Source organism: Dreissena polymorpha, chromosome 7 (assembly GCF_020536995.1).
Source record: "Dreissena polymorpha isolate Duluth1 chromosome 7, UMN_Dpol_1.0, whole genome shotgun sequence".
Taxonomy (NCBI): Eukaryota; Metazoa; Mollusca; class Bivalvia; order Myida; family Dreissenidae; genus Dreissena; species Dreissena polymorpha.
This window is the reverse complement of record NC_068361.1, coordinates 86,088,475-86,105,711: the sequence shown is the minus strand read 5'-3', so window position 1 is coordinate 86,105,711 and position 17,237 is coordinate 86,088,475. Positions and strand designations below refer to the sequence as shown.

Sequence of the window (17,237 nt, the reverse complement as noted above, 5' to 3'; positions counted from 1 at the left end):
GATGCCAATTTTAGTAAGTATCAATAGAGCTGGCTAGACTCTTGAAATCGTCTAGAATGGATCCAATTTCGGTAAGTATCAATAGAACTAGACTCTTGAAATTGTCGTATGGATTCCATTTTGGCAAGTATCAATAGAGCTGGCTTAATCTTGAAATCGTCTAGAATGGATCCAATTTCGGTAAGTATCAATAGAACTAGACTCTTGAAATTGTCGTATGGATTCCATTTTGGCAAGTATCAATAGAGCTGGCTTAATCTTGAAATCGTCTAGAATGGATACAATTTCGGTAAGTATCAATATAGCTGGTTAGCTATTGAAATCATCTAGAATTGATCCAATTTTGGTAAGCATCAAGAGAGCTGACTAGACTCTTGAAATCGTCTAGAACGGATCCAATTTCGGTATCAATAGAGATGGCTAGACTCTATCAAAAGAGCTGGCTAGACTCTTGATTTTTTTTGTCTAGAATGGATCCAAATTTGGTAAGTATCAATACAGCTGGCTAGATTCTTGAAATCGTCTAGAATGGATACAATTTTGTTTTGATGAGCGGTACTTCGGTTGAAAAGACAGATTTTACTGGTAGCCATTGTGCATATCAACAGTTTTATTGATACTTTGACACCCTTTAATCCAAATTTGGTCTTTATCAACAGCGATTTTCTTTTCAAATAATTTATTAAACAAAAAAAACATTGTCGTAAACAATGCTGCAAATATATAGATTTGGTATCCATTGTAGCAATTTATTTAGGATCCAATATAGACACGACGAAGACAGTTATGTTTATCACAACTATAAGCTGTTTAAAAATGGTTGTTCGACGAAAACTTGAGCTCACTGTGTTGGTGATTGTGAGGTCTGAGATGGTGTTGAACGTGATATTGCATACATTCACTGTTATTTTATACAGTCATAAGTATTTAAACGTGATGTTAAAAAAATAATACCAATACATTGGTTATCATGTTGTCGAAAATTAAAGTATCAAAAATACAAAAAATCTAAATTTGCATCCAGATTTTTTAAAAACCCATCATTTCTCAGATGAAGAATGTCATCTTTTGCAGTTGTTGGTTGGCTTCTCAACCATGCAACCTAGGTTCAATCCCCTCTCACAGCGCATGTTTTATCAACTTACTGAAATTTGAATTCAAAATGATTATAAAAACACAATCTTCCATGGAAGGTTTGACCTATGATGAACTACTTCTTTCAAATTAAATCTAGATATAAGAATCACATTTCATTCAGCATGTTTAAGGGTCAATTACAGACTTGTAGACTGATCTGGGATTTACAGCAATAAGATAATAACCTTCAAAATTTAATAAGAATTCATGTCCATTCATTCAAAAGCTTGTTCAGTGCCATGACTTGTACCAGGTACGTGTATTAGATTAATACACATACCTGCTTGTACTCTTTGGCAAAACAAACTCTATGTTTTTAGCATCCTGGCATCTGCTGTCAGTGTCAAGTTCTGCTGGTATGGAGAGGACAACAAAATGAACATGACTTGCTCAACTGGGGACCTACATCCAGCAAACATGATGTCCAGGGCAGCTGAGAATGATGCCTCTGACTCCACAGAAAATGAGCCAGGTCATTTGGAGCCTGAAAGGGACTACCAGTGTATGGTATTTCTATACAATGAAACTTACAAGTGGAAAGACGGTGTTGACATTGTTCCCCATGTGAACTTTACCTGTGATTTACATCGATATTGCCATGGCTTGCAAGGCGAAGGTGGAGTGAAGGTAAATTTTTATATAGTGCTCAAGGTGAACTATTGTGACCACCCTATGTCTGGACTATGTCATTGTGACTCATTGGGTCATTGTCGACCTGAAATGGCTTGAAGTCACCCGGGGGTGACTAGAAGCCGATTCTTGTCACCCTAGAGTGACTTCAAGCCGATTCATGTCGCCCTGGGGTGACTTCAAGCCGACTGGGTGACTAGAATCGGCTTAAAGTCACCCCAGGGTGACATGAATCGGCTTCTAGTCACCCCCAGGTGACTTCAAGCCTTTTCAGGTCGACAATGACCCAATGAGTTTAGCGCATTGGGTCATTGTTGACCCGAAATGGCTTGAAGTCAACCGGGGGAGACTAGAAGCCGATTCTTGTCACCCTAGGGTGACTTCAAGCCGATTCATGTCACCCTGTGGTGACTTCAAGCCGACTGGGTGACTATAATCAGCTTTAAGTGACATGAATCGGCTTCCGGGTGACTTCAAGCCATTTCAGGTTGACAATCACCCAATGAGCGACAATGTGTGGTGTCCAAAACTTAGGTCACCATGTTAAAGCTTAGAAAAACCTTGTTACCACACCAAAGGCCACATACATGTATGTGACTCAATCTTGGTGATACTTGGTCAAAATGTTTATCTGCACAATATCTAGACCAAGTTGGAATCTTGGTCACTTGCCTCCAACAACTAGGTCACCTTGTGAAACATATCACCAGGTGAAGTGTTCAATAATTGGTGTCTGTGAACTCAGGTAGGCCCTTAATGGCCCAATTGTTTATGCTATTAAGATATAAACATAATTAAAAAATTAGTGGTTCCATGGGGTCTGGGGGCATGGGCATATTGTTCTGCTTCTGTGCACATGATGGCAATCAAAGCTTTAAACTGCCAGATTTGCTCGAAACCTAGACTTATAATTAATGATGTACCCTTACTGGCAACATAGTAATTCAGCCAAAAAGTGGCTTCGGAATTGTTCTCTATTTTTGAACTTTTAATTCGCAAAAAAATCTATACTATTTTCCCAGCAGCTTTTTTGAACTTTGAATATCCCAAACTGGACATTTTTCTCAGCAGTGTGTCTGTACTTGGAGTGTTGAAAAATTGAACATAATAATTACACCCACAGTTCAGAGTGGATGGACATGAGGGACTGCTGTACTGCTGCAACTCAACAGACAACTGTAACACTCCCGCTGTGCTCACCAGACAGAAGTGTTACACAGGCTCAGGAGGATCACATCATGAATATGGTACAGGGATTTCAATAGACGCAGAATCCTGCGTTTTGACGCGAGCAAATTAAAAATGACTCGTTTTTGACGCAACCCTTTTTTCTGCAGTGTGTCATTTTGACACATCGAAAATTTGACCCGTGCGTCAGTCAGTTAACATCTCGAGTTACATGGTAATAAATCTCGCTGTGCTCCTAATTGAAATTAATGTTTCAGTATTTGAAACTCAGTCTATAATCGAGGGAATACCCCGGGCGTTGTTTATCTTATCTCATCTCTTCCAATACACATGTCACCATCTAAATAGTGCGTGCGCACTAACTGGGTACTTAGCAGCAGTGATTACCTGATAATTGATTGACCATCCGATAATTGCAGGTTTTTTTTCAGACTTTATAGACGGCACAGTTAAAGAAAGTCGGCAAAATTAATTAAAGAAAAAACAACATTGATCAAAGGTCTAATAGTATTAATTACGTAGTACACTAGTAAGTCCAGCGAGTTTTGTCAGTTTGTTAATCCACCGATTACGAATAACACCCATCTTATATAAACTGGAGTCACAGTTCATTTTTTATACTAACAAGTCATAATACTACACAAACATTGAGAAGACACATTTCCTCGATAAGATATAAATTATCCGAGTAGAATTAAATTGCTACGTCATGACCTTCGACATTGTAAATGGCGGACGTATTGTAAATTAACATTCAACCCGCGTTCAATTCAAAACTGGCAATTCAAGTTGCAAATAATGGTGATTCAATAATGGAAAAAGCATTAACTGGATTTAACAAACATTTGATAAGGTTTGTTAAACCAGATAAAAACAAGAAAAATTTGGATTATTAAATTTAAACTACAGGTAAGGCATTCTTAAGCGTACATATTTCGGACATGTATAGTATTTGGATAAACAGAAATAGATATACTAGATGTTCCATGCATTTAGATTGTGTTTTGTTAGAAAAGCTATCATAGGGATGATGATGATATAATGACGATAAATATGTGATGAAAAGGTGCTACCGGTACATATCTGAAATTACTTAAATGTGTTAAAAGACTTATATGTGTTATAAGGAAGTATATTTTAATGGACCAATTTATTAAAATATGTTGTGTTATGTATCATGGTATTGTTATTTTATAAAGTAGTATAACTTGTAAAGATATTTTGTTACTCTTAGAGCATATTTTTATCTAAAAAATTGAATAATACAGACAAAAACACAATTAACGCGCTTCAAAATTGACCCCAGCATTTTTCAATTTGACTCCTCAAAATTTCAGTCCAGGGGTCATTGACACCTGGTTTTTAAAATCTATTGAAATCCCTGATGGTAACACTGGCAATATTTGTATGACTTTGGAAAATGATGAAATCATGAGAATTGGGTGACAAAAAAGTGGCAGCCTTGAAATCTGGTTCCAGTCTTATGGGTTTGATCTTGACCAGTTTTGTGACATTTTTAAATATTTTGTCAGAGGAATTTTGGATGAAATTTGTATTTAACGTTCAACTCATATAATTTTGCCAATGCATGTTTAAAAAAAAAATACTAGTATGTTAATTTTAAAAGATTGTCAAACAAAAAAGAGCATTTTGTATCTTGTTAAATCTATGTTACCAGACCACATCTAGCGTTGAAATTGTGACTGTTGCTTTAAGGAAAATGGATTTTTTATGTCCCCCACCACTATAGTGGGGGACATATTGTTTTTGCCCTGTCTGTTGGTTGGTTGGTTTGTGTGTTTGTTTGCTTCAACTTTAACACTTGCCATAACTTTTGCAATATTGAAAATAGCAACTTCATATTTGGCATGCATGTGTATCTCATGGAGCTGCACATTTTGAGTGGTGAAAACTCAAGGTCAAGGTCATCCTTCAAGGTCAAAGGTCTAATATATGGGTCAAAATTGCTCATTTAATGTACACTTTTGCAATATTGAAGATAGCAACTGGATATTTGGCATGTTTGTGTATCTCATGGAGCTGCACATTTTGAGTGGTGAAAGGTCAAGGTCAACCTTCAAGGTCAAAGGTCAAATATATGGAGACATAGTGTTTCACAAACACATCGCTTGTTTTGGGTTAACTTTATTTTTTGTAACTTTATTGTACAAAATATTTTTTGATTTTGAGTGTTTAATGGGCTTTTAAAACATTTAGTTAATGACATAAATTCTCTTTCCACCCTGTATATATTCCAAATCTGAAGTAATCAAAATTCTACATTATAAAGAAAAAAAGTAAAAAAGGTTTAAGTCATTGTAACTTAAAAAAAGAATTATGGTAAAAAAAGGTTTAAGTCACTGCTACTAAAAATAGAAAAACAACAAACAGTGCTTCCAGTCAATAACTGTGAATTGTGGTGACCAATGTTGATGAAACTAAGGATATAGTTACGCTTGCATGGAGACCTTGCATGGGATTGTGTTTGGTTGGTATCTGGTAAAGATTAAGTTCATTGCTACAAAAAAGACAAATTGCTTTCTCTCAATGAATTGAGTTTTGATGGAGGTATGATGCTTAAATTTTGTGTGTACATGTAAGTAGATTACACAAAAACCTACATGAAGCTTGGGATTGCATTTGGAGCATATAATGTTTCTGAAGTTGTGTTGACATATCTACCAGCAATGGTATATTGTGTGAACTCACCACTCAAGCATCTTAAGTACAGCTGCCTCTTTTTTTTCTTTACAGAGGTGACAGACTGTGCGAGTACTGAGTTGTATTGCAGCACTGTTACATCAAACAATATTGTTCACACTGGATGTGACGTGAATAATGTGTGTACACATCTCAACAAAGATGGAGCTTTGAGTCTATGCCACTTCTCTGAGGTTTGATTTTATTATTGTTGCTACTATATTCAACAACACCACTCGCAATAATATTGCTTCTTTCATTTTTAGCTCGGCTGTTTTCGTTGAAAACCTGAGGTATTGTCATAGCCAGCTCGTCGTCAGCCATCCGCCTACTCGTGCTAAAACCTTAACATTGGCTCTAAAATCAAAGTGCTTCCACCTACAACTTTGAAACTTCATATGTAGATGCACCTTGATGAGTTCTACATGCCACATCCATTTTGGGGTAACTAAGTCAAAGGTCAAGGTTGCTGTGACCTCTAAAAAAAAAGAAAAAAAAAATCTGACAAGCTTTCATTTATTCAAAACTGCACCCCTAGCCGAGCATTGGCACCCGTTATGTGTTGCTCTTGTTTATCCCCCGCCATAGGCGAAGGGATATTGTTTTGGCGTTGTCCGTCCATCCATCCGTCCGTCTTTCCGTCCGTCCGTCACTTTTGTGTCCGGAGCCATATCTTGGAAGTGCTTTTGCGGATTTCATTGAAACTTGGTATGAGTATATATATGGATAAGAGGATGATGCACGCCAAATGGCATTGTAGACCATCTGTTAATAACGAAGTTATGGCCCTTTGTATCTTGAAAAAATGCTTTGTTGGGTCCGGAGCCATATCTTGGAAGTGCTTTGGCGGATTTCATTGAAACTTGGTATGAGTATATATATGGATAAGAGGATGATGCAAGCCAAATGGCATTGTACGCCATCGGATAATAACAGAGTTATGGCCCTTTGTATCTTGAAAAAATGCTTTTTTTGTGTGTCCAGAGCCATATCTTGGAAGTGCTTTGACGGATTTCATTGAAACTTGGTAGGAGTATAAATATGGATCCTGCGATAACTTTAAAAGTTCTTCTTTTTTTTAATGAAACTTCCAACATGGATAGATGGCAATATGGATATTATGCATGTCATTTTGTTTTGTTCCTACGTCAAAAATTCTGGTTGCTATGGCAACAACAACAACAAAAAATCTGACAATGGTGGAATTTCTGACAATGGTGGAGCCGGTAGGGGACTTTTATTGCTGGACAATAGTCTTGTTTTATTTAGTTTTTCCACTTTTTTGGGTGGGATTTGTGGCATGGCTCCAATAAAAAAAAATCAACAAAAGTGTTGTTGTTTTTAGATAAGACACAACATGTTTGTTTTCTAGTTTGCTTTATAACACCTTAGGCGAGCTCGCTTACATGTAGTTAGTGAAGCACAAGACTACAAATTTATAGGTGGTAGGTTCAATCTTGGCCAGGCCTCATAACTTGAGTGGCTATTGTTCATGAAATCTGATAACATTGATGAATTTATTATTTATAGGTTATGGTATTATAAATAAATAATTGATTTCTGGCATGTTGGTGCCTTGGTGTGTTAGAATTTCTTTTTGTTTTATGGATTAAAGTGTTAAATTTAAACCTGAAAGTGGTGATGCTTAAGGTAGCACACCCGTAATAATTTCCCGCGATTTCTTCAAAGATCGAAGAGCCTTTTTATCCGTTTACTTATGGATATCTAATTTTAGCAGTTACTAATGTGAAGTTGTCGTTGCTGAGTGGTTAAGGCGATAGATTAGAAATCTTTTGGGATCTTCCCGTGCAGGTTCGAATCCTGCCGACAACGCATACTTTTTGTGACGCGTTTTATTTCTTTTCTAACGTAATTTGATTTAATATAGCATATAAGCTATGTTTATCGTTAAATATGTTGCAATTTTTATGCAAAGTCTTCAATTTTTAAAATTAAGACAACGTTATGGCTAAATTGGGTGATTTACTGCTGAAAATACGAATCATGCATGTTGCATTTTTATTTTTATTTATAAAAGTAAACGGTAAATCTGTCTATTTCTTGGTATTTTTGCTGTATATAGTGTATCTATAAAAACTTCAAAGTTCAAAATATTACTTAAATGATACTATTTTGAATTTTATGACACTTTGTTTTTAACCAACCCAATTTCTACTTGGCTGAAACCACTTACATTTCATGGCGCTCTTCCATAGATAACAAGTTATAACAAATAAATGTCTGTAAAAGAATACTTATTTCATCTTGTTTAAACTTATAACACCTTTACTGCATCTGTACACACCAACTGCATGCCCATATTTGGATATCTGGATGAATTATGGAACTTTCATATACCCCAGGGGTGCAAATAAACTGGACAAAAGCCCAGGGTGGGAGTGGTTTTGAAAAAATTAGTATGTTTTTATACAAAGCATGGAGAGCCTACCTAAAAATGTGCATGTAGTTCAGTAAAATGATGATGATTAAGAAAATAATACATTCGATTATATTTGGAAAGGTGCCCATTACGGGTGCACTACCTTAATGAATTGTTTTTTCTTATTTTTTGCTCACCTTAGCACAAACTGCTTAAGACGAGCTATTGTCATCAGTCTGTGTCTGGTGTACAGCATCATGTGTGGTACTTTATGTGTCATCCATGTTTAGCTTATAATTGCTCTTGACAATATAAGGCCAAGTTTGAATCTGGGTCACATGTGTTAAAAATCAACGTCACCTGGTCTGATATTAGAAAAACCTTGTTACCATTCTAGAAAACACTTGTATTGCTCAATCTTGATCACGACTGGGCATAAAATATGTCTTAAAAATAAGTACAAATCTTGGTCTATTGGGTCAAAACAAGATCAATATGTCAAACCATAGAAAAACTGTGTAGCAACTTTAGAAACCACATATATGACTTGATATTGATGGAACTTGTTCATAATGTCATTTTGTTAATGTCCTTATAAGAATTCCTTTTTCAACATAACCAGATATACCATCAAATTATGCAATCCAAATATATCAAAGCACTACGTTCATTTACCAAACCCAACTATAAATAGACCAAATCTGCCCTGAACTGGTCTCTCTGATTTTCCCTGTTTTGACTGTTTTTGAATTTGGGCTATTTTCTGATGAGCTAAAATCTGCGTACACAGGAAACAGCGGAAACCAGTCACTCTCACAAACATAATAAGCTGCACTCTGGGATATCAGAGCTCAATGCTTGTTCATAAAGTATTGTCCTAGATTAGCCTGTGGACTGGCTAGTCAGGTATGACGCTTTCAGCTTTTATGGAATTTGTTCATTTAAAGGAAGTCTCTTCTTCATAAAAATTGTGTTTAGGCAGAAAGTGCAGTCCCAGATTAGCAACTGCCCAGGCTAGTCTATGACGACACTTTACGCACATGCATTAAGCCTTTCCCACTCAGAAGCAAAGTAATAATGTCCAAACAGCATAAAACCTGAACAGGTTGCGAGTAACTCGCAGTCTGTTCAGGTTTTATGCTGTTTGCTACTCATCTGTATCTAAAGGTTGAAAATGAAACTTTTAAAACTTGAATCTAGTAAGAAAGGTCTTAAATTAAATTTCACTTTTTAAGGGACTACATTAATGTAAAAATACGTATCTAAGTGGGAAAGGGTTCAGCCATATTTGCCCAGAGCACGTCTCAAGTAGAATCTAACAACTATTTGTGTTTCTCTTGCACAGGACACAGAGGAGGAGACCTGCTGCTGTCAAGGGCCGTTGTGTAACAATCCAGGCCCCTCACTGGGGCCGGCTATGGTGAAGCGCACACAGAGCTCCCTACAGAAAACCCTGTTAATTGTAATAGGAGTCACACTTGGGGTTCTGCTCATGGGTAGGTGGCAATAACATCAACTTCAACAGCCTTAAAATCTCTTCCATTGCAATTTTTGTAAATTTTGTATTTGTTTAAAATGAAAAACAAACTCTGTGTACCTTTTTCCAGTTTTTTAACCCTTTCCCATTTAGAAGCAAGTGTGCAAACAGCATAAAACCAGAACAGCATGCGAGTATCTCACAGTCTGTTCAGGTTGTATGCTGCTTGCTGCTCATCAGTATGTAAGGGTTGGAGATGAAGCCTTTAAAACTTAAATTTAGTAAGAATGGTCTTAAATTAAATATAATTTTCTAAGGACAACACGTGTAAAAATACGTATCTAAGTGGTAAAGGGTTAAGTGTTATTTTATCAAAAGTTGACAATTAATTAATATTCAAATAACACTTGAACTTTATAAGGTGCTAATGATCATAATGTCATACAAATATACTGGTAAGCATACATATAAGAAAAGGTGATTCAACTTCTGTCTATTGGTCAATAAGCAAGGTTTTGAAGTTTTGGCAGGAAGCAATAAATTAAGAGCAATCTGCAAAGATTTAATTTTTTTGTTCCATAAATACTGATAATGCAAGATTTGTTTTTCTCTTAAATGATGTTATATCTTTGCAGTGACATCAATATTTGTAAATTCTTTTTTAACCAGGTTTTCCGAAGGAAAAAACTGGTTATTAGATTGGCGAATGTTGGCTTGCGGGCAGAACAAGCTTGTCCGGGCCATAACTTTGTCGTTCATTGTGAGATTTTAAAATCATTTGACACATTTGTTCACCATCATTAGACGGTGTGTCGTACGAAAGAATCACGTCAATATCTCCAAGGTCAAGGTCGCCATGACTAAAAATATATTTGTTTTGAAACAAAGGGTGGTAATTTTGTTTGTTCAGTTCAAAAGTTCAGTTTGAGTTGTCTCTGTTTATCAGACTTTTTTTTAAAATGAAAACCTGGTTTTGTGACAATTTTGTCCCTTGTTATAAGGCTGCCTTTGTGCGATTTATTAATAGTTTTGCAATGAATATTTTGTACATTGTCTACACAACACCTTTGATGTACAATTAAATGTCCTTCATCATTACAATGCCAATGAAACTAGAGTTTGACATTTCATCTTGATTTAGCATTATATAGTAATATACATTACAGGAGTGGCAGTGTACATGTATAGACGCTTCAGACCTGGGTCATTGTCAACGGAGAGTCCCTCGAAGGTTCAGTACCATAGCACCCAGTACAGCACAGTTGCAGGGGAAGTGGATGATGATAAGGTGCACATAATACAGCATGATGGGGCCGCTACAGACCGCAGTAGAAATAAGCAAGCTGGAATGGAGATGTTGTGATTAAAGGTCCCAAACCATGCAACAATTGACTGTTGATAATTTGCAATTATAGTATTCTACCGATGGTAGAAACTTTACAATCATAGTTATATTAGATTGCTTAGGTGGTATCAGCTTGTACAGCACCATAATGCTGCTACAGAGTTGAGTAAAAAAGAAACAGCCTAGCATGGAGATGTTGTGATTCATGAACAATTTACAACAATTGACTGTGTATACTTTGCAATATTAGTAGAAACTTTACAATCGTAGTTAAATTAGATTTCTTTAGTGGTATCAGATGATACACTGTACAGCATAATACTGTTGTTAAAGACAGCAGTACAATGAAGCAACCTGACATGGAGATATTGTCATGAATGGTCCCAGCTGTTTGCATTAATTGACTATAGATACTTTGTACTTTGCAATCATGCAAATAGTAGAGACTTTTGACAATCATTTTTGCATCAGATTGCTCAAGTGGTATTTATGCATGTTTATTTTTATGTGAAGGTAGTCTTTTTTTTATATAAAACAAGGTGCCATTTATTTATTGTCATTAAAATGCCAATTTTGCTTGACATGAAAAGGTATTTCAGGATATTAGCAGTTTATATCAGCATGCCATCGTCAGTGTGTAATTTACGCTTTTCTGAGCTGAGGTAACTCACTATGTACTGAACTTATTTGGTCAGTGTTTGTCCATCATCAACTATAGCCAACAATCTTCCCTAAGATTGCTATGTAGGAATTAAATACACATAGGGAAAAGTTCCTTTTGTGTGTCTCTAAAACAACTTACTTTCTTCTTTTTTTTGCTTCATCAAATGTTTCAAGTTATATATTTTTTGTTAATTGTCAAGGTCCCAAAAGGGTTTACTTACTTTAGTTTTAATTGAAAACTTGAAAGCGTTCAAATGATAATTGTGTAGGATTAGTTAATCGGGTGCGCATAATTTTCCTTTTATGTTTTTTTTAATCAAAACACACAATACAATAGGTATTCGAGAAGGATTGAAATTGAATTCTTATTTAGTTTTTCTGCTAAATATAATAACGATATTAAATGCTTCTACTGGTATTTACTTAGTTGCATATGCCTGTATCCATGTTTATGTATTATTTTTACTATGTATAGTTTACATCCCATTTAATTCCTACATAGCAATCTTAGGGAAGATTGTTGGCTATATATAAACTGTGAAAAAGCATAAAATAAAATGAAAATTTGTTGGATTCGGTGGAATATCGATTTTTATTCACTCGTGATCATAGAAAATATATATTTTCACTCGTGGCTGCGCCACTCGTGAAAATATTATTTTCTATGATCACTCGTGAATTAAAATCGATAATCCACCGAATCCAACAAATATCCTCTATATATTTTTAATTAATTTCATTCTATTCATTAAATTATGTTTTGTGCACTTGATTCCATTACATATTTATGAAATATATTTGTATATGTTACAGTTTCTTAATAACTTTTTTAATAGTTTGTTGTTGTAAATGACTGTTTTTGATTGGAGAATATAAACATTAAATTCTGAAAGGTTATCGCTTTTTAATCACACATGTTGCGAAAATATTAAAGTTTCCACCAGTATAAAAAATGTGTTATATTGCATGGATAAAAAAATGATTTTCTACTGAAATCAGCAAATTATGTTGTTTATATGTGAGAGGCTAACTGGAGAATTTTGCTTGAATAAGGATGTATTTATGTCATTTTACTAATATTTGGAGTCCAAAATCATGGACAATCTTATCTGCATTGTATAACGCCCAGAATTAAGTATTAGAAATTATAGTGAAACATTATTCATGTCTTAAACTTTTTTTCTTACTGTTAACAATGTAAAATCACTGTAATAGTCCTTCCTATAAAGCCCCCAAAAGAATAAAATAAATATTTCATAATAAATGATTTGTAATCATTTTAATGTATTGTTAATATAATTATATAGTTTCCAATTTTTGTGCGTTTATTTACTTGTGCATAGAGTATGTTGGTATGTAATTTTTCGTTGTGGCCATATTTATATGGCTAATAAATTTATTTAATTTGGTTCTTCAAAAAATTCTTATTTAAAATTGTTTAAATGATGAAAGAAGTTTGTTGGAATTATTCAGACTAAAGCATGTGCACTTTATTTCGAGTATTATTGGGCTTAGTGCATGTGTGTAACGTATTGTCCAAGATTAGCCTGTGCAGTTAGCACAGTCTAGTCAGGCAGGACACTTCCCGCTTTTATGGATTTTTTTGCAAAAGTGAAGTCCTTCCAAAGCGAAAATCCATTACTGGGGAAATTGTTGTCTCTGATAAGACTGTTGTATGTTGGTTGTGATCTAAGGTGTTAACTTATGTTTAACGTGCATATATATCTTTGAGTAGTATACTAACGAAACAATCACACATTTATTTACTACAGCTGCCAAGAAGTTACATTGCTAATTTAATCAAAAAGCTTTGTACAGATATTAATGTATTTCAATATATATTGCTGAATATATGGTATATCAAAGTATTTCTGTTAGTGATTTTTACTGTGTTATAGTGTATATATTCTTACTCATTTACTTGTGCTTGTTTTGCAATATCATACATTATTGTTTTAATTCACATTTATATGTGTATTCCTTGTTAATGTTGTTACTGTGATCATGATTATGTCCTGTTGCCAAACACCAACTGTTTAAAGTGTTTTTCAATATGATATTTGTAACAAAATAAAGCAATGAACAAGTTTGCTAGTTTGTTTCATGTTTTTTGTACAGCATATTTATAAAGACGTGTACAAATTATTTTGATATTGTTTAAAAGACATTTTTTTAAATTTAAAACTTAAACATTTTTAACGTCAACTTTAAGTTTAAAGTAGATTAAAGTTAGTATAATAATAAGTGTGAACATCTTTCAATATGTTTGAATAAATATTTCATAATTTAAATTAATTTTCCATTCCTTAGGTTTTTGAACATGACATTTCCCTCAGTTATGTTCTATTTTTATGCCCCCGGTAGGGTGGCATATAGCAGTTGCACTGTCCGTCAGTCAGTATGTCAGTCTGTCCGTCCGTCCGGAAAAAAAACACTTTAACGTTGGCAATAACTTTTGCAATATTGAAGATAGCAACTTGATATTTGGCATGCATGTGTATCTCATGAAGCTGCACATTTTGAGGTGGAAGTTCAAGGTCATCCTTCAAGGTCAAAGGTAAAAAAAACAAACAAAAAAACTGTGCAGTAGGGTATCATTGTGTTTCTGACGAACACATCTCTTGTTGTTTATTTGTGCAGGTATGTATACCTGATTTGTGGTTGTTATTGTCACTGCAATTTCAATGGCAACCATGCGTCATTCATAAAATCAAAATGATCACTGGTTTCGGCATTCTTTCTCTACTGACATATCTGTACATTAAATTACAACATGTGAGTTATTACATTATAGACTTTTATCTCGTTTTAAAGTAACTTGCTTTTGTGCTCTTAGAGAAACAAACATCTACATTGTTTAAGTTGCAGCTTTGTAAAGGATGTAATACATGAACGGCCGTTTTCGTCATGTATCCTAATTCATCATTTGTATGTATTGGTAAGAATTAATTAATATCACACTTTATATATTCTATTGTATGTAGTCCTTAGTGTTGGTTTGATTAAAGATCTATCAATTAACATTTGTTATTGATAAATCTTTGGTTTAATAGCACGTTTTTTGTGTGTTTCTATCCATCGCAACATGCACAGTTCTGTGTCTTTTACAAGTATAAAGTATACATCATCTCATCATCATCATCATCGCCTGTGGTCCAATCTGGGACATAGGCCGCCAACCAGCTTCCTCCAGGCGTCTCGGTTCTGGGCAAGTCTCTCCAGCTGACCCCATGTTTGGCCCATCAGCTTAGCATCTGCATCGAGGTCACGGCGACAAGTGTTTCTAGGCCGCCCTCTCTTCCTTTTCCACTGGGGTCCCATGTGAGAGATTTCCTTGTCGTATTGGATGCCCACCGCCAACGTCTCTGAAGGATGTGTTATCCAACTGGCTGCTGCTTTGTTATTTTCCATTATTCTTCGTTGGAGATTGTATAAAGTACAATTTCATATAAAAATCGCGTGCGTAGATATAACGTTATTCGAATGAGTCTACAAAATTCGGCTATTTTGCAATAAGCCTTTCTTATATTCGATGTGTTTACATTAATTTTAAAAATAGTAAATAAACATAGAGGCCACAGTAAATTGCTCACTAGCTGATTTCTGGTTGTCTGCTCACGCAGTCTTAATGGCGTTGCTTTTTATTTGTCAATATCGAAATTACGTGATTGTTTGGCACGAACATTTACGAAAAGATAGTGTACAAAGATGTTTCCGAAACTGAAACGAGATTCAGGCACCAACACGGAAGTATTGTCCGCTTTGTATGGTAAATAGTCATTGTTCTGTAGGAGTGGTTCGAAGACATCTCGCCGATTGTCAATCAGATTCTTATCTAAATATCGATTGACCAATCAGCGATCGATAAATAAGGCGCACCGGTTGCTTACGACATGTCCGCCATTTTCTAGGCAAAACGGAAGCCTAGTTCTCGTTTTTTAAACGAGTTTCGTATATTTTATTCGAAAAATAACCGGAAATGAAATATAGTGAAACTACGGTGGCATAAAGGGGGCATAGGTAATATGTTATTTAACAGTCTCTATGACGTGCGCACGTCATAACTGCGCACGTCATAACTATGACATGAGCACATAATAGAAATAGTTAAATAAAATATTTCCTATGTCCCCTTTATGCCGCCGTATGAAACGGTGTAAATAGGGTTTATTTAAGGTAGCGCACCTCTAATGATTTCCCGCGATTTATTTTACGATCATTGTGTTTACCTAATTCGTTTAGAATACATTATTTTCACAATAAATATTGACTTTGATCTAATTATCATCTGAAAAATACGATTTCGCGATTTCTTCAAAGATCGACGAGCCTTTTTACCTGTTTACTTATGGATATCTAATTTAAGGTCGACTGATGTGAAGTTGTCGTGGCCGAGTGGTTAAGGCAATGGACTAGAAATCTTGTGGGATCTTCCTGCGCAGGTTCGAATCCTGCCGACATCGCATCCTTTTTGCGACGCGTTTTATATCTTTTCTAACGGAATTTGATTTAATATAGCATATAAGCTACGTTTATTTTCAAATATGTTGAAAATTGTAAGAACATCCTTCAATTTTTAAAATTAAAACAACGTTATGACTAAATTGGGTAATTTACTGCTGAAAATACGAATGATGCATGTTGCATTTTTATTTTTATTTCAAAAAGTAAACGGTAAATCTGTCTATTTCTTGGTATTTTTGCTGTATATAGTGTTTCTATAAAAAAAAAAGTTTAAAATATAACTTAAATGATACTATTTTGAATTTTATGACACTTTGTTTTTAACCGACCCAATTTTTACTTGGCTGAAATCACTTACATTTCATGGCGCTATTCCATAGATAAAAATTTGTAAAAAATAAATGTCTGTAAAAGAATACTTATTTCATCTTGTTTAAACTTTAAACACCTATACCTCATCTGTACACACCAACTGCATGCCCATATTTGGAAATCTAAATGAATTATGGAATTTTTATATATACCCCAGCGGTAAATTAAACTGGACAAAAGCCGAGCGTGAGGGTCGTTTTTGAAAAAATCGGTATATTTTTTTAAAAAGCATGGAAAGCCTACCTACAAATTTGCATGTAGTTCAGTGAAATGATGCTGATTAAGAAAATAATTAATTAAATTATATCTGGATATAATTAGAGGTGCGCTACATTAACTCGGACAGTCGGCATCCCTGATATACATGTTAAAGGAATTCATACAATTTCCAACTCGGAAATGTGGCCTTGACATGTACGGGTGAAAGCTTCAATGTATAGAAGTACAGAAATCCTCATAATATAACATTATTATATTTCACCAACTAAAAAAGTCATATAAGCAAAAATAAGTATGCATATAACACGTGTATATGTAAAATAGTAGTGACTATCGGTACCGACATTTCGTGACTTAACAAAATCAACTTTATAAATAGCTTTTTGTGTCAGAAACAAGTGAAACAAATTAATTTTACTATTTAAATAAAAATGTATCGATAAATGTCATCGTTTAATAGTTGTTTATTACTGCTCTCACCAATACACACGGTAACTTGGGGGAAGTCGGTACCTGCGCGAGCGTCTGATACTGGGAGCTTTATTTAGTAGCCTGACCGAAATACCCTTCATAGAACGTAATTTATATCAGAAATTGACCAAACAGTTTTTGATTTATTACACTTTCAATTAAATTGGTGGATAAATGTCCCATAAGCAATG

At 34.8% G+C, this 17,237-nt stretch overlaps 1 protein-coding gene and 1 non-coding gene across 2 annotated transcripts; both read left to right on the top strand.

Moving 5' to 3' along the window:
* The first annotated feature begins 779 nt into the window (after positions 1–779).
* On the top strand, positions 780–13,607 carry LOC127837578 (uncharacterized). The gene is made up of 6 exons (XM_052364823.1): positions 780–863; positions 1,458–1,764; positions 2,891–3,014; positions 5,710–5,849; positions 9,381–9,531; positions 10,679–13,607. The coding sequence occupies exons 1-6, from the start codon at positions 787–789 to the stop codon at positions 10,873–10,875; spliced, it is 996 nt and encodes a 331-aa protein (XP_052220783.1). The 5' UTR covers positions 780–786; the 3' UTR covers positions 10,876–13,607.
* Positions 7,407–7,488, top strand: Trnas-aga (transfer RNA serine (anticodon AGA)). Its single transcript has one exon. It is a non-coding gene; the product is annotated as a tRNA-Ser (tRNA).
* Positions 13,608–17,237: the final 3,630 nt, after the last annotated feature.

Excerpts from the sequence above, each read along its gene's own strand:
- LOC127837578 (XM_052364823.1), top strand. The coding sequence starts at position 787 with ATGTTTATCACAACTATAAGCTGTTTAAAAATGGTTGTTCGACGAAAA. Across the intron at positions 864-1,457 it reads ACTGTGTTGGTGATTGTGAG|CATCCTGGCATCTGCTGTCA; the intron begins GTCTGAGATGGT and ends CTATGTTTTTAG. Across the intron at positions 5,850-9,380 it reads GTCTATGCCACTTCTCTGAG|GACACAGAGGAGGAGACCTG; the intron begins GTTTGATTTTAT and ends TCTCTTGCACAG.